This window comes from Anolis sagrei, chromosome 11 (genome assembly GCF_037176765.1).
Source record: "Anolis sagrei isolate rAnoSag1 chromosome 11, rAnoSag1.mat, whole genome shotgun sequence".
NCBI classification, from domain to species: Eukaryota; Metazoa; Chordata; class Lepidosauria; order Squamata; family Dactyloidae; genus Anolis; species Anolis sagrei.
Window position 1 is genome coordinate 5235116 of NC_090031.1, and position 18560 is coordinate 5253675.

Consider the following 18560-nt stretch of genomic DNA (forward strand, 5'->3'; position numbering starts at 1 on the left):
ATTATATTTATTATTCTATTTATATTATATTTATTATTCTATTTATATTATATTTATATTTATTATGGTATTTATATTGTATTTATATTGTATTTTATTATATTTATATTATATGTATTATTATATTTATTATTCTATTTATTATTGTATTTATATTGTATTTTATTATATTTATATTATATTTATTATTATATTTATTATTGTATTTGTTATTCTATTTGTTATTCTATTTGTTATTCTATTTATTATTCTATTTATTATTGTATTTATATTATATATATTATTATATTTATATTATATTTATATTATATTTATTATTGTATTTATGTTATATTTATTATTGTATGTATATTGTATTTATTATTGTATTTATATTATATTTTTATTATTATATTTATATATTGCGTTTATTATTGTATTTATTATTATATTTATATTATACTAGCTTGGGGACCGGCGATGCCCAGGTTATTTGAGAAAGACATTGTGTGTTTTTCGAAGTTTGGTAATGTCAGTTTGATAATGCCTTACTCCATATATTAGGAAAAAGCCAGTCTTTCCTTTTGTTTTATATGAATGCCCCCAATATAAAATGCATAAGGATGTGGGTGAACTACAATTCCCAGAATCATGAGTCCATCCTTCCAACACCTTGCCATTATCCAAAGCTGGCCATGTCGAGTCTGTGTGCCAAGTGTGGTCAAGATCCGATATCGGCTGGGTTCAGTGATATCTACGGGTGAACTACAACTCCCAGATTCCCAGGGCAATCACGACCAAAGCCTGCAAGTAATCACAGTTACCCATGTTGGTTCTGTGGGCAAAGTTTGGCAAAGATCTGTTTAACAGCCACATGCGAAAGGCCGAGCAGGTGTGGGGCTCCTTCCCCGGGAGAAGCCGGAGTAAATAAAGCCCTTGCCGTGGGCAGGTGGTGGCCCAGTTCTTGCCAGACGGAGATCCATGACACAGATCCACACGGCTGCCCAAGCCAAGCCAGCAACAGGTGGCCGCTTCCATCAGCCTGGACTATTTTTATCCCAAGGGCTTATCTCCTTGGCGTGGGAGGGTTCTCCCTCAGTCTTGCTTCCTTTTTTTTCTCCTCCTCCCAACCCACCACCACCTCCTCCGGCCTCGCGGAGGCAGAAAATCAATGACCACTGCGACCCATTGCCACGGGGATTCTAGGCTGCATCCACAGGAGCAAAGGGTCAAGAATAATTATGGGCAAAGCCAGGATGCGGCCCCTTGTGCTCTTTTCTCAGGCCCCCCTCTCTCACACCATCCTATCCTTCCTTCCTTCCGTCTTTCTTTCTTTTCTTCCTCCTTACCTCCCTCTTTCTCTCTCCTTCCCTACCTTTTTCCTCTTCCTCTTTCTCCTTCCTTCCTTCCTTCCTTCCTTCCTTCCTTTATATTTCCTCCCTTCCTCCATTCCCTTCCACCCTTCCTTCCTTCCTTCTCTCTTTCCTTCCTCCTTCCCGCCCTCTCTCCCTCCCTTCGTTCTTTCTCCCTCCCTTCCCTTCCACTCTTTCATCCGTCCATCCTTCCTTCCCTCTTTTCCCCTTCCTTCCCTCTTTCTCCTTCCTTCCTTCTTTCCTTCCCTTTTATATTTCCTCCCTCCCTCCAGTCCCTTCCTTCCTTCCATCCTTCTCTTCCTTCATTCCTTCCTTCTCTCTTTCCTTCCTCCTTCCCTCCCTCCCTTCCTTCCTTACTTCCCTCTTTCTCCCTCCCTTCTTCCCTTCCACTCTTTGATCCGTCCATCCTTCCTTCCTTCCCTCTTTTCTCCCTCCTTCCCTCTTTCTCCTTCCTTTCCTTTCTTCCTTCCTTTCCTTCCTTCCTTCCTTCCTTCCTTCCTTCCTTCCTTCCTTCCTTCCTTCCCTCCCTCCCTCCCTCCCTCCCTCCCTCCCTTTTGTCTTTCCTTCCCTTTTGTCTTTCCTTCCTCCTCCCTTCCCTCCCTCCATTCGCTTCCTTCCTTCCCTTTTATATTTCCTCCCTCCCTCCCTCCATTCCCTTCCACCCTTCCTTCCTTCCTTCCTTCCTTCCTTCCTTCCTTCCCTCCCTCCCTCCCTCCCTCCCTCCCTCCCTTTTGTCTTTCCTTCCTCCTCCCTTCCCTCCCTCCATTCGCTTCCTTCCTTCCCTTTTATATTTCCTCCCTCCCTCCCTCCATTCCCTTCCACCCTTCCTTCCTTCCTTCCTTCCTTCCTTCCTTCCTTCCTTCCTTCCTTCCTTCCCTCCCTCCCTCCCTCCCTCCCTCCCTCCCTCCCTTTTGTCTTTCCTTCCTCCTCCCTTCCCTCCCTCCATTCGCTTCCTTCCTTCCCTTTTATATTTCCTCCCTCCCTCCCTCCATTCCCTTCCACCCTTCCTTCCTTCCTTCCTTCCTTCCTTCCTTCCCTCCCTCCCTCCCTCCCTCCCTCCCTCCCTCCCTTTTGTCTTTCCTTCCTCCTCCCTTCCCTCCCTCCATTCGCTTCCTTCCTTCCCTTTTATATTTCCTCCCTCCCTCCCTCCATTCCCTTCCACCCTTCCTTCCTTCCTTCCTTCCTTCCTTCCTTCCTTCCTTCCTTCCTTCCTTCCTTCCTTCCCTCCCTCCCTCCCTCCCTCCCTCCCTCCCTTTTGTCTTTCCTTCCTCCTCCCTTCCCTCCCTCCATTCGCTTCCTTCCTTCCCTTTTATATTTCCTCCCTCCCTCCATTCCCTTCCACCCTTCCTTCCTTCCTTCCTTCCTTCCTTCCTTCTCTCTTTCCTTCCTCCTTCCCTTCCTTCCTTACTTCCCTCTTTCTCCCTCCCCTCTTTCTTCCCTTCCACTCTTTCGTCCGTCCATCCTTCCTTCCTTCCCTCTTTTCTCCCTCCTTCCCTCCTTCTCCTTCCTTCCTTCCCTTTTGTCTTTCCTTCCTTTTTATCTTTCCTTCTCCCTTCCCTCCCTCCATTCCCTTCCTTCCTTCCCTTTTATATTTCCTCCCTCCCTCCATTCCCTTCCACCCTTCCTTCCTTCCTTCCTTCCTTCTCTCTTTCCTTCCTCCTTCCCTCCCTCCCTTCCTTCCTTCCTTCCTTCCTTCCTTCCTTCCGTCTTTCTCCCTCCCTTCTTCCTTCTCTTCCACTCTTTCGTCCGTCCATCCTTCCTTCCTTCCCTCTTTTCTCCCTCCTTCCCTCTTTCTCCTTCCTTCCTTCCCTCCCTTTTGTCTTTCCTTTCTTTTTGTCTTTTCTTCCTTCTCCCCTCCCTCAATTTCCTCCCTTCCTTCCTTCCTTCCTTCCTTCCTTCTGTTTCCTCCCTCCTTTCCCTCCCTCCCTTCCTTACCTCCCTCTTCCTCCCTTGTTCCACCCTTTCATCCTTCCTTCCCTCCTTCCCTCTTTTCTCTCTCCTTTCCTCTCTTTCTCCTTTTGTCCTTCCTTCCTTCCTTCCTTCCCTCCCTCCCTCCCTTTTGTCTTTCCTTCCTTTTTGTTTTTCCTTCATTCTCCCTTCCCTCCTTCCTTCCTCTTTCTCCCTTCCTTCCACCCTTTCGTCCTTCCTTCTCTCCTTCCCTCTTTTCTCCCTCCTTCCCTCTCTTTATCCTTCCTTCCTTCCTTTCTTCCCTTTTGTCTTTCCTCCCTTCTCCCTTCCCTTCCTAACTCTATTCCCTTCCACCCTTCCTTCCTGCCATCCTTCTCCTCCCTCCCTCCCTTCTCTTTTTCCTTCCTCCTTCCCTCCCTCTTTCTTGCTCCCTCCCTCCCTCTTTTCTTCTTCCTTTCCCCTTTTTCTCTTTCCTTCCTTCCTCTTGCCTTTTTGTTCCTCCTTCCTTCCCTTCAACTCTTTCAACTTTCCTTCCTTTCCTCTTTCCTCCCTCCTTCCCTCCCTTCTTTCCTTCCCTACCTTTTGTCTTTCCTTCCTTTTCCCTCCCCTCCCTCCCTCCCTCCCTTCCTTCCTTCCTTCTCTAGGATTCTAGGATTCCATATCAGGAGTAGGCAATATAGGGTCAAATGGATATATAGTACTTGATCTCTCCCATCCACCATCTCATCCTGACCAAGACCAACCTTTTTGGAATCCAAATATTTCCCACCTTTCCTTCACTTTCTGACTCCGAAAGAGAAGAGGAAGGGGAGGAAAGGTCAGGAAGGGGGCTTGGGAAGAACCCCATCCTTCCCGGCCAACTACGCGACCCCCAAGTTAGAAAGCTTGCCCGTGCCTGGTCTAGATTGAAGTGATGGAACATCAGACTCCCTCCGTCACGATATAAGGGATGGGGACGGCTCACCTGCGGGCTATTCGTTCCGAACGCGAGGCCAGGGGACGGTCCGGACATCGAGTGGGTCCCCATGGGAGAGCTGATGACGGAGAAGGGCGGCCCCATGCCGTTGATGGGCGAACTCAGGGTGCTGATGGGCGAATGGAGCTGAGCGTGCGACCCCAGGGGGCCCATCGACGGATGGAGGGAAGGGGCGCCCATAGGACCCCGGCTCGTCGGAGAACTCAAGGAGGTGGAATTGACCTGGGTGGAGAAATCTGGAAAGCAAAAGGAAGAGGGCGTCAAAGAACGGCCATTCGTTTCACTGACATCTCACCTTTCCATTAGATTTCTGGAGCTCATCACATCAAAGCGAGGGTTATTGACCGTTCGCACAATCGAAAAATTGGAAAATTGTAACAACTCCTTGGATGCCATGGCATAAAGGTCAACATGGGACATACAATTGTTGTATATATACTACATGCCTGCTGCAAATCGAGATACTCACAGGAACACCTCAGCAAGCAAGAGTCCAAAAGTGGCAGGCTACATTTGGAACCTCAACCAGTGGCAGATACCGAATGAGGGACTCCCTTCTGGGCACACAAAAAAGTGGCAACTTGGAAGACGCTGAACAGACTCGAGATGCAGAGCCAACATCAAGAAATAGGGCCACAAAGTGGAGTCCACGACATGCAAATGTGGAGAAGAGCAAACCACAGACCATCTACTCCAATGCAGCTTGAGCCCTGCCACATGCACAATGGAGGACCTTCTTACAGCCACACCAGAGGCACCCCAAATGGACAGCTTCTGGTCAAAGGACATTTAGTATCATGCTAAGTATCTACTCCAACGCATCCTGAGCCGTGCCACATGCACAATGGAGGACCTTCTCATAGAGACACCAGAGGCACTCCAAGTGGCCAGCTTCTGGTCAAAGGACGTTTAGTATCATGCCAAGTTTGTATTTATTTATTTATTTATTTATTTGCTGTATTTGTATACTGCCTTTCTCAGCCAATTGGCGACTCAAGGCGGTTTCCAACAAATCAGTATACATAAAACATAATATAGATAAAAAACACTGAGCAATATAAGGCATTAAAAAAGCGACATCATCAGCGTCTCATTATTCTCAAGCATTGTCCAATTCCATTGTCAGGTCATTCGATTTCCCGTATTAGCTACTCTGTATTTGTAAACGCTTGCTCGAATAGCCACGTTTTAACTTGCCTCTGAAACGTCAAGAGGGAGGGAGCAGATCTGATCTCCCTGGGGAGGGCGTTCCATAGCCAAGGGGCCACCACTGAGAAAGCCCTGTCTCTCGTCCCCGCCAAATGTGCTTGTGACGAAGGCGGGACCGAAAACAGGGCCTCCCCAGATGATCTTAAAGTCCTCAGTGGTTCGTAAGGGGAGATACGTTCAGACAGGTAAGTTGGGCCAGAACCGTTTAGGGCTTTATAGGCCAAAGCCAGCACTTTGAATTGGGCCCAGTAGCAAACTGGCAGCCAGTGGAGCTGGCACAACAAGAGGGTTGTATGCTCCCTGAGCGCCGCTCCTGTTAACAACCTGGCTGCCGTTCGTTGGACTAGTTGAAGCTTCCAGACCGTCTCCAAAGGTAACCCCATGTAGAGAGTGTTGCAGTAGTCTATACAGGATGTAACTAGAGCATGGACTACCGTGGCCAAGTCAGACTTCCCAAGGTACGGGCGCAACTGGCGCACAAGCTTTAACTGTGCAAAAGCTCCCCTGGCCACTGCCGAGACCTGGGGCTCCAGGCTCAGCGATGAGTCCAAGATCACACCCAGGCTGCGAACCTGCGTCTTCAGGGGGAGTGGAACCCCATCCAGCACAGGCTGTAACCCTATGCCTGGTTCGGCCTTGCGACTGACCAGGAGGACCTCTGTCTTGTCTGGATTCAATCTCAATTTGTCCACCCTCATCCAGACCATCACAGCGGCCAAGCGGCCGGTTCAGGACCTGGACAGCCTCCTTTGTAACTTTGTTTGTGTTTTTAAATACATTATAACTCCACCCTCAATTTGCTTCTAACATGATAAATAAATATATATACAACATGGAAACATGAAAGACCATTTGGTTGGGAAAGTGGGGAATGGAGGAAGCCATATTTACACGTAGGTTTCGATGTGACTAGGAGAACGAACCTTTCTGACATTAGTACAAAATCGGGTCTATAATTGATGAGCCTATCAACAGTTTGGCATAAGGATCGTTCTGTAGAGAATGTCGTGAGTAGGCTGATCCTGCCGTCTGTCAACAAATAAAGCACCCTTTGAAAGATAACAAGACCTCTGGGTTGTTGTAGGTTTTTTCGGGCTATATGGCCATGTTCTAGAGGCATTCTCTCCTGATGTTTCACCTGCATCTATGGCAAGCATCCTCAGAGGTAGTGAGGTCTGTTGGAACTAGGAAAGTGGGTTTATATATCTGTGGAATGACCAGGGTGGGACAAAGGACTCTTCTCTGTTGGAGCTAGGTGTGAATGTTTCAACTGACCACCTTGATTAGCATTTGATGGCCTGGCAGTGCCTGGAGCAATCTTTTGTTGAGAGGTGGTTAGATGTCCTTGTTTGTTTCCTCTCTGTTGTTGTGCTGTTGCAATGAACCAACCTGAACACAGCATTTTATTTGAGAACACAGAAATGCTGGACCACTCTCACAACCACCATGTCAGACTACACAGAGAAGCCATTGAAATACATAAGCTTGTGGACAATTTCAACAGAAAGGAGGAAACCATGAAAATGAACAAAATCTGGTTACCAGTAATAAAAAAAACTCTAAAATTGCAACAGCACAACAACAGAGAGGAAACAAACAAGGACATCTAATCACCTCTCAACAAAAGATTGCTCCAGGCACTGCCAGGCCATCAAATGCTAATCATGGTGGTCAGTTGAAACATTCACACCTAGCTCCAGCAGACAAGAGTCCTTTGTCCCACCCTGGTCATTCCACAGATATATAAACCCTTTTTCCTAGTTCCAACAGACCTCACAACCTCTGAGGATGCTTGCCATAGATGCAGGTGAAACGTCAGGAGAGAATGCCTCTAGACCATGGACATATAGCCTGAAAAAACCTACAACAACCCAGTGATTCCGGCCATGAAAGCTTTCGACAATAACAAGACCTCTCTTTGAAACGAATGGTTAGAAAGCTGGAAAACCTGACCAGAGATACTCAGGGACTCGTCTCGTCTAAGCAAAGGGTTCTGGGTCACTGGGTGATGAATACAGTCCAAGGAGCATCTGCATTGTAGAATTAATGCATTTGGACTTTTTCGCTGCCGTGGTTCAATGCTATGGAGTCATTGGAGTGGTAGTTTGGTGTGGCACAGAAGACTAAAGACCACCCCAAACTACAATTCCCATGATCCCACTGCATTATGCCGTGGCGGTTAAATGTGGTGTCAAACTGCAGTCTAGAATTACAAATGCCACGGGCTGATCAAATCACAGCAATGTCACGATATCATATAGTGAGGCTGACGATCGAATATCAACTGCCAAATATAGCCTCAAAGATCCATCCTATGCTTGCATCAAGACTACTTGCTTGCTTGTGTCTTACTCTATATAGGCCAGGGGTCTAAGTCACGGTCGGTGTTCTGCAATTCTACAAAACCATAGCTATGTTTCCAAAGTAATCTATACTTCTGCCCCCCCCCCCAAAAAAAAACTGCCTGCAACGTATACATGAGATTGGCTTATACATGGAGTGGACTTGTGCATGGGGTAAATGTATACATGGGATAGAGGTATACATGGAGTAGACGTATACATAGGATGGAGGTATACATGGAGTAGATGTATACATGGGATAGATGTGTGCACGAGGTAGAAGTATACACGGGTTAGACGTAAACATTGGGTGGATGTATACATGGAACAGCCGTAGACAAGGAATAAATGTATACATTGGGTAGACTTATACATGGAATAGCCGTATACGAGGAATAAATGTATACATGGGATAGACGTATGCATGGGATAGACGTAAACATTGGGTAGACGTATACATGGGATAGCCGTATATGAGGAATAAATGTATACATGGGATAGACGTATGCATAGGATAGACGTAAACATTGGGTAGACTTATACATGGGATAGCCGTATATGAGGAATAAATGTATACACGGGATAGCTGTATACAAGGAATAAATGTATACATGGGATAGACATATCCATGGGATAGACGTAAACATTGGGTAGACTTATTCATGGGATAGCTGTATACGAGGAATAAATGTATACATGGGATAGCCGTAGACAAGGAATAAATGTATACATAGGATAGACGTATACATGGGATAGACGTAAACATTGGGTAGACTTATACATGGGATAGCCGTATACAAGGAATAAATATATACATGGGATAGAGGTATACATGAGCTAGACATATATGTGGGATGGACTTATATATGAGGTGGACTTATACATGAGATAGATGTGTACATGAGGTAGACGTATACATGGAGTAGACATATACGTGGGATAGATGTACACATGGAATAGACGTAAATATAGCGTAGACTTCTACATGGAGTGGACTTATACATAAGATAGACATATACACGGGGTAGATGTATACATAGGGTAGACGTATATATGGGATAGACTTCTACATGGGGTGAACTTATGCATGAGGTAGATGTATACATGGGATAGATGTAAACATGGAGTAGATTTATACATGGGGTAGACTAATGCATAAAGCAGACGTATACATAAGGTATACATATACATGGGGTAGATAAATACATGGGGTAGACATATACATGGAGTAAATTTATACATGGGGTAGACTTATGCATGAGGTAGATGTATACCTGGGGTAGACATATATATGGGATAGACTCATATATGAGGTAGACATATACATGAGATAGACGAATACATGGGGTAGGCATATGCATAGAGTAGATTTATACATGGGGTAGACTTACGCATGAGGTAGATGTATACCTGGGGTAGATGTATATATGGGATAGACTCATATATGAGGTAGACATATACATGAGATAGACGAATACGTGGGGTAGGCATATACATGGAGTAGATTTATACATGGGTAGACTTATGCATGAGGTAGATGTATACATTGGGTAGACATATATATGGGATAGACTCATATATGGGGTAGACCCATACACGGGGTAGATATACATACATAGGATAGATTTATACCCAAGTGTACATAGTAAGTAAATTCATAAACTACTGAATAGAGTGTTGGAAAGTTACAGAAACAACTCTGTAAAGCTTTCCAAGCAGTAGCAAGTTCTTTGGTCTTTAACCAACATCAACCAAAAGCGAGGCACTCATATTCTCTAAGAGTAGCACTGAAACCTGGCAAGGCTACTATACATTTCCCCCACAAAGGCCACCAACGTGGGTGGCATCGGGAGACCAAATTAGGAGCTGCCACGGTCTCCTAATCCCTTCCATCTTGAGCCTTCGCGATCCGTTTCGAGGGACGTTCTCGGCAAAAGTGTACAAAACGGAAGAGCGCCCCACTCTCCTGGTGCTTGTAATCCTGTTATGTCTACAATTTTGGGGAAACTACACCAGTGTGTCCCTTGCCAAGCTAAAAGAAGATAACTGAATAGACATATTATAAAATCAAGATCCCCCAAGGCACAAGTTTCCATTCTTTGTTATCTCTTGCTTCTTAATCTAGCTATACATGGACGTATGTATGTTCCACAAAGGTTCCTACAAGGCTTGATGGATCCGAACCAAACTTGGTACACATATCCTTCATTATCCAACTTAAAATACTGGTGGGGTTTCGACTAAAAAAATCCACCTCAGTTGGGTGTTGGGATCCAAAAACGAATAAATATACATGTGTATGCAGCATTCAGGTGCAACCACAAGAGGGCAGCATTCTTAATCTAGCTATACGTGGACGTATGTATGTTCCACAAAGGCTCCTACACGGCTTGATGGATCTGAACCAAACTTGGTACACATATCCTTCATTATCCAACTTAAAATACTGGTGGGGTTTCAACTTAAAAAATCCACCCTAGTTGGGTGTTGGGACCCAAAAACGAATGTGTATGCAGCACTCAGATGCAACCACAAGAGGGCAGCATATAGAATCATAGAATCAAAGAGTTGGAAAAGACCTCCCGGGCCATCTAGTCCAACCCCATCCAAATTGATACTGGACACTATCTGGTCATCCCTGGTATCTAGTTTAACAGTGAGTACACTGAAAATTCAGGAGGACATCAACTTTGCTTTTCGTACATCCAAATTGATACTGGACACTATCTGGTCATCCCTGGCATCTAGTTTAAGAGTGAGTCCTGTTGTGGAGAAAGTTTGGTCCAACTTATTACTTATGATCCTTGTTAAGTGCCACCTTGAACTTGGAGATGCTGGGCTTGAATGTTTTGAAATAAATACATCCGCACTCGCTGAGTTGGCTGGGAAAAAATGTAAGTTTGCTAAGGAATGGTAGATAGTCTGAATCTCAGGAGAACAGGCCTGTGATGGTCCTGTTTTTGCTTTTATTTTGATATATATATATATATCAAAATAAAAGCAATATATATATGCGCCAGAGCAGCCTTGGGAATTGGCTTGATTGATGGACGGGGCAGATATTTCGACAACAGCATAAAAGATTCACATGCTTGTCATACTCTTTGAGATGGAGTCATACATCTGAGAAAACACCAAAATGGCCCTAAGAGCATGTTGCTCGTTTCCGATTTGTTTGGGAAAAGTTGCATTGCTGAACAAGAGGGGGATTCTGGTATTTTTGGCATGATTTTGGGAGGTCCTGGCCGCTGTGGTTGTCTGGATGAGGATGAACAAGCTGAAGATCAATCCCGTCAAGACAGAGGTCCTCCTGGATCGGGGTATAGGGTGGCAACCTGTGTTGGATGGGGTTGCACTTCCCTGATGTCACAGGTCCGCAGTCTGGGTGTCCTCCTGGACTCATCACTTACGCTTGAAGCTCAGGCGTCGGTGTTGGCCGGGAGGGCCTTTGCACAATTAAGACTCATGTGCCAACTGCAACCATACCTCATGAAGGTGGATCTGGCCAGGGTGGTCCATGCCTTAGTCACCTCCAGATTGGACTACTGTAATGCACTCTACTTGGGGCTGTCCAAAACAACTGGAGGGAGGGCCACAATTTGCTCATGCGTGGTGCTTACTTAGGCATGTTTACTTAGGTGATCCCTCGTTGTCCGAGTAGGATAGTCTTCCAAGATCAGTGTGCTGGTGACTTTGGAGCCCTCTTCTTGACCTGCATCTTCTCCCACAATGAGGGCATTGGTTTCCAGGTGGAAGGCAGTCCTGTTCAGGGTTGGCTTGACGCGCCTTCCTCTTGGCACATTTCTCTCTTTCACCCTCCATTCGTGCCTCTTAAAATTCTGCAGCACTGCTGGTCACAGCTAACCTCCAGTTGGAGCGCTCAAGGGCCAGGGCTTCCCAATTGTCAGTGTCTATGCCAGAGTTTTTAAGGTTGGCTTTGAGCCCATCTATAAATCTCTTTTCCTGCCCTTGTATTTGGTTTTTCATTCTTAAGTTTGGAGTAGAGCAACTGCTTTGGGAGATGGTGGTCGGACATCCGGACAATGTGGCCGGTCCAGCGGAGTTGATGGTGGAGGACCATCGCTTCGATGCTGGTAGTCTTTGCTTCTTCCAGCACGCTGACATTCATCCGCTTGTCTTCCCAAGAGATTTGCAGGATTTTCCAGAGGCAGAAATGACGCAATCGTTCCAGGAGTTGCATATGACATCTGTAGACAGTCCACGTTTCGCAGGCGTATAGCAGGGTTGGGAGGACAATAGCTTTATAAATAAGCACCTTGGTTTCCCTACGGATGTCCTGGTCCTCAAACACTCTCTGCTTCATTCGGAAAAATGCTGCACTTGCAGAGCTCAGGTATTTAGGTGTCAGTGTTGACTTTTGTGGAGAGGTGGTGTCCAAGGGAGTGGAAATGGTTGACATTTTCTAATGTTAGACCCGTCGCAAACTCTGTTCCTGCGAGAGAAAACCTTGCTAGCAAGTCCCTGACGTCACGAGACTCCGCCTCTCTCCCCGCCCCTTTCTCTGCCCCTTTCTCTTTGCGAGCGTGGTTTTTCCTTTGCTCGGGCAGCATTGCCCGCATTTTCTCTCAGTTGGCAGAATTCAACTGAGAGAAAATGCGGGCAATGCTGCGCTAGCAAAGGAAAAACCACGCTCGCAAAGAGAAAGGGGCGGAGAAAGGGGCGGGGAGAGAGGCGCAGGCTCATGACGTCAGGGACTTGCTAGCAAGGGTTTCTCCAGCAGGAACCTAGTTTGCGACGGGCCTTACACCATTCAGCTGTATTTCTGGCATTGGAGAGGGATTGGCTGGTGTCTGCTAGAAGAGCACTTTTGTTTTCTTGATGTTCAATGACAGGCCGAGCTTCTTGTATGCTTCTGCAAAGGTGTTTCAAATGGCTTTTAGGTCTTCTTCTGTATGCGCACAGATGACGTTATCATCAGCATATTGTAGTTCTATAACAGATGTTGCTGTGACCTTGGTTTTGTAGAGGGATTGGCTGGTCACTGCTGGAAGAGCACTTTGGTTTTCTCAATGTTCAATGACAGGCCGAGCTTCTTGTATGCTTCTGCAAAGGTGTTTAGAGTGGCTTGTAGGTCTTCTTCTGAATTTGCACAGATGACATTATCATCAGCATATTTGAGTTCTATAACAGATGTTGCTGTGACCTTGTAGAGGGATTGGCTGGTGACTGTTGGACGAGCACTTTGGTTTTCTCGATGTTCAATGACAGGCCGAGCTTCTCGTATGCTTCTGAAAAGGTGTTTAGAGTGGCTTGTAGGTCTTCTTCTGAATGCACATAGATGACATTATCATCAGTATATTGGAGTTCTGTAACAGATGTTGCTGTGACCTTGGTTTTGTAGAGGGATTGACTGGTGACTGCTGAAAGAGCACTTTGGTTTTCTCGATGTTCAATGACAGGCTGAGCTTCTCGTACGCTTCTGCAAAGGTGTTTAGAGTGGCTTGTAGGTCTTCTTCTGAATACGCACAGATGACGTTATCATCAGCATATTGGAGTTCTATAACAGATGTTGCTGTGACCTTGGTTTTGTAGAGAGATTGGCTGGTGACTGCTGAAAGAGCACTTTGGTTTTCCGATGTTCAATGAGAGGCCAAGCTTCTCGTATGCTTCTGTGAAGGTGTTTAGAGTGGCTTGTAGGTCTTCTTCTGAATGCGCACAGATGACGTTATCATCAGCATATTGGAGTTCTGTAACAGATGTTGCTGTGACCTTGGCTTTCAGTTTGCTGAGGTTGAATAGCTTGAATAGATCATTTTCCACTCCGGTGGGAAGCTTCCCATCAACAAGATGAAGTATCATAGCGAAGAAGATGGAGAATAAGGTTGGGGCAAGAACACATCCCTGTTTGACGCCTGATTCCACATTAAGTGGGTCACTTTGGGAGCCATTGCTGTCCCTTCCCCACTCTTTCGAAACCGTTTGTTCTCGCGTGGCGGGACAGAACAAGCCAAGACAGACATATCTTCGGCAAACACCGCAGCAAAAGCTGTTTGGGATCTAATTCCAAAGTCAACCAGATGTTACAACATCATTGTTTGGCGAGGCGAGCACTGTCCACGTGGCACCTGAACTCCGTCGTGAGGTCCAAACTCCACAGACACGTCCTCAACAGTATTATGACATGTCCGTAATTCTTTTTGGACATCAAACATAATGTCCTGATTGTCAAAAGCTAAAGATTTGCCCACTTTGGGGCTCTCAACCTTCCCAATGCCACGACCCCTTAATACAGTTCCTCGTGTTGAGGTGACCCCCAACCATAACATTATTTTAGTTACTACTTCACAACTATCATTTTGCTCCTCTTACGAATCATAATATAAATATGTGATATGCAGGATGTATTTGCATTCACTGGACCAAATTTGGCACAAATACCCAATTACGCCCATATTTGAATACTGGTGGGGTTGGGGGGATTGATTTTGTCATTTGGGAGTTGTAGTTGCTGGGATTTATAGTTCACCTACAATCAAAGAGCATTCTGAACTCCACCAACGATAGAATTGATCCAAACTTGGCACACAGAACTCCCATGACCAACAGAAAATACTGGAAAGGGTTTGCTGGGAATAGACCTTGCATTTGGGACTTGTAGTTCACCTACATCCAGAGAGCACCGTGTTCACATTTGGGCATATTGAGTATTTATGCCAAGCTTGGTCCAGATCTATCATTATTTGAGTTCACAGTGCTCTCTGGATAGACATTTGGGAGTTGTCGTTCCTGGGATGTATAGTTCACTTACAATCAAAGAGTATAGTTCACCTACTACCAAAGAGCATTCTGAACTCCACCAACGACGGAATTGAACCCAAAAATGGCACACAGAACTCCCATGACCAACAGAAAAATACTGGAAGAGTTTGCTGGGCATTGACCTTGAGTTTGGGAGTTGTAGTTCACCTGCATCCAGACAGCACTCTGAACTCAAATAATGATAGATCTGGACCAAGCTTGGCATAAATACTTGGCACACAGAACTCCCATAACCAAGAGAAAATACTGGAAAGGTTTGCTGGGCATTGACCTTGCATTTGGAAGTTGTAGTTCACCTACATCCAAAGAGTACTGTGGACGCAAACAATGATGGATCTGGACCAAGCTTAGCATAAATATTCAATATGCCCAAATGTGGAGTTTGGGAAAATAGACCTTGACATTTGGGAGTTGTTGTTGCTGGGATGTATAGTTTACCTACAATCAAAGAGCATTCTGAACTCTACCAATGATGGAATTGATCCAAAATTGGCACAAAGAACTTCCATTACCAACAGAAAAATACTGGAAGGGTTTGCTGGGCACTGATCTTGAGTTTGGGAGTTGTAGTTCACCTACATCCAGAGAGCACTGTGAACTCAAATAGTGATAGATCTGGACCAAGCTTGGCATAAATACTCAATATGCCCAAATGTGAACACTGGTGGAGTTTGGGGAAATAGACCTTGACATTTGGGAGTTGTCGTTCCTGGGATGTATAGTTCACTTACAATCAAAGAGCATTCTGAACTCTACCAATGATGGAATTGATCCAAACTTGGCACAGAGAACTTCCATGACCAGGAGAAAATACTGGGAAGGGTTTGGTGGGCATTGACCTTGAATTTGGGACTTGCAGTTCACCTCCATCCAGAGAGCACAGTGGACTCAAACAATGATAGATCTGGACCAAGCTTGGCATAAATACTCAATATGCCCAAATGTGAACACTGGTGGAGTTTGGGAAAATAGACCTTGACATTTGGGAGTTGTTGTTCCTGGGATGTATAGTTCACTGAAAATCAAAGACCATTCTGAACTCCACCAACGATAGAATTGATCCAAACTTGGCACACAGAACTCCCATGACCAAGAGAAAATACTGGAAAGGTTTGGTGGTCATTGACCTTGAGTTTGGGAGTTGTAGTTCCCCAGGTTGAGAGTGCTGTAGCAACCCATCAAAGATGCCTTTGGCCAAACTAAATGTCAAAAATAGTCAGGAACCAACCAAGAGGCAGGAAGACAATTGCTACCCAAGGGCCTTCCATTTATTGTGTCCCCCAATGTGTCTTCCTCCCAAATATTACCCAACCCGAATCCTGTCCGGTGCTCCCTCTGCCCCTGGTCTTGCATCTGACGCAAACTCGACCAAAAGGAAGTTTCGGAGACCCGGCCAAGCCGTGACCCCCAACAGAAACGAAGGATGTTTGGTTTTGCAGAGGCTATCTTGCAAATTGTGTTCCTGCCACTGGCCCGGAGCCTAATTGGGAACGAGGCAAAGTTCTCTCAACGGAGCCGCGAGTTTGGTGGTCTGGAGGCAACGTCCGGGGAGTTAAGGCATTCCAGGGCACTCAATGCTCCCTATGTGAAGCGGGGGGGGGGGGGGGGCATTGAGAAGACCACCAAAAATGCATTCTTGCACATATACACAGCAAATTAACACTTGCCTTGCTGCAGAAAGTCTCACTGGCCATTGAACGAAGCCGCCAATGTCCTGCTATGGGTCATGGCGGAGCAGCAATGGTGTACAACATATTGCATAACCCATTGGAGAGATGGAGGGAAGGCGAGAAGGAGAAGGATGGAGAAGATGTGTTCCAGAAGCATTCTCTCCTGACGTTTTGCCCACATCTATGGCAGGCATCCTCAGAAGTTGAGGAGCCTGTTGGAAACTAGGCAAGTGGGGTTTGTGTATCTGTAGAATAATTTCCAGGGTGGGAGAAAGAATTCTTGTGTGTTGGAGGCAAGTGCCTACCATAGATGTGGGGAAAATGTCAGGTGAGAAGGCTTCTGGAATATGGCCATACACCCCAGAAAACTCACAGCAACCCCATCTCCTTGTTCATCTCCATCTCCATCTCCATCTCCATCTCCATTCCATCTCCATCTTGGAAGCCTATGTTTACACTCTGAGGTGCCGAAAGATCTAATTCCTACTGGCCCATTATGAGGGGGAGAGCTCCTCAGACTCCCCTTCCCCCACACACACCACAAAACAACACATCCATCTTTCCACACTAAGCTCGTGCAATCCAGGTAAACCTTGACCCATTTTGTGTCCTGGATTTGAGTGGGGCTCCAACCTATTTTTGGAGGCCTCCTTCTCCTTCTCCTTCTCCTTCTCCTTCTCCTTCTCCTTCTCCTTCTCCTTCTCCTTCTCCATCTCCATCTCCATCTCCATCTCCATCTCCATCTCCATCTCCATCTCCATCTCCACCTCCTTCTCCATCTCCATCTCCATCTCCATCTCCTTCTCCATCTCCATCTCCATCTCGATTCCATCTCCATCTTGGGAGCCTATGTTTACACTCTGAGGTACCGAAAGATCTGATTCCTACTGGCCCATTATGAGGGGGAGAGCTTCTCAGGCTCCCCTTCCCACCATTTTCCATGACCATAATTTTGGGGTTTCCCAACTTGAGCCACTTGGGCTGAAACAGGACCCCTTGAGTTGCAAGACTGGCCTTCCAAAAACTCTGCCCCTTCCCATAATGTCATAATTTGGTGTTTGCCCAACTATGGTGGTGTGCTCTCCACCCATATGGAAGCCACCTTCTTATGGACCTCACACACTATTTAAGACTCATGTCATTAACTTATCTGGATGGTGGTTATCCTTCATTCCTTTTGTGGCTGTATAACAACTTCCCGTCCTAACTTCTCCCTGGGGATGGTGGGGAAAAATATTTATAGGATGTGTGTCTCCCATGGAGTCAAGAGGTGAAGAGTTTTCAAGGAGAAGCACTATTTATTGTCCAGTTGGGACAAAAAAACACAAGGCCAACATGACACAGGGTTTCCGATAGGGAGAAAGTCAACACTAGTGAACTTTTGGGACAACAAGAGTCTTAATTATTCTGATTAGTTGGTCCGACTCTAAAGCAGACCCTTTGTTGACTACTGGCCTCCATATTGACTGCATGTTTGAATAATGCACCAGTATGTAGGTAAATCCCAAGAATGTGTCTACTTTCATTGAGAACCGACCATTGAGTTCAATTGGTTACTACATATTTCATGCCTTAGAATAATAAAATAATAGAATCATACAGGAGGAGGAGGAGGAGGACGAGGACGAGGACGAGGACAAAGATAAGAGAAGGGGATGGAGATGGAGAAAAGGAGAAGGAGATGGAGATAGACAAGAACAAGGACAAGGACAAGTAGAAGGAGATGGAGAAGGAGGTGGAGGTGGAGATGGAGAAGGAGATGGACAAGGAGATGGAGATGGAGATGGAGGAGGAGGTGGAGGTGGAGATGGACATGGACAAGAACAAGGACAAGTAGATGGAGAAGGAGAAGATGGAGAAGAAGATGGAGATGGAGATGGAGATGGAGGAGGAGGTGGAGGTGGAGATGGACATGGACAAGAACAAGGACAAGTAGATGGAGAAGGAGAAGATGGAGAAGAAGATGGAGATGGAGGTGGAGATGGAAAACGAGAAGGAAATGGACAAGGACAAGGAGATGGAGATGGAGATGGAGGAGGAGATGGACATGGACAAGAACAAGGACAAGTAGATAGAGAAGGAGAAGATGGAGAAGAAGATGGAGATGGAGGTGGAGATGGAAAACGAGAAGGAAATGGACAAGGACATGGAGATGGAGAAGGAGGAGGAGTTGGAAATGGACAAGTAGATGGGGTTGCTGTGAGTTTTCTGGGCTGTATGGCCATATTCCAGAAACCTTCTCACCTGACATTTTGCCCACATCTATGGCAGGCACTTGCCTCCAACAGACAATAATTCTTTCTCTCACCCTGGACATTATTCC

At 45.8% G+C, this 18560-nt stretch overlaps 1 protein-coding gene across 2 annotated transcripts in view; it reads right to left on the bottom strand.

Annotated features, from left to right (window-relative positions):
• Positions 1-18560, bottom strand: part of RXRA (retinoid X receptor alpha) — a 161831-nt gene that overhangs the window by 50583 nt on the left and 92688 nt on the right. For both annotated transcript variants that reach the window (XM_060757471.2, XM_060757472.2), the window contains exon 2: positions 4225-4472. In XM_060757471.2, the coding sequence (XP_060613454.1) occupies positions 4225-4472 (248 nt within the window). The remainder of the gene's footprint in view (positions 1-4224; positions 4473-18560) is intronic.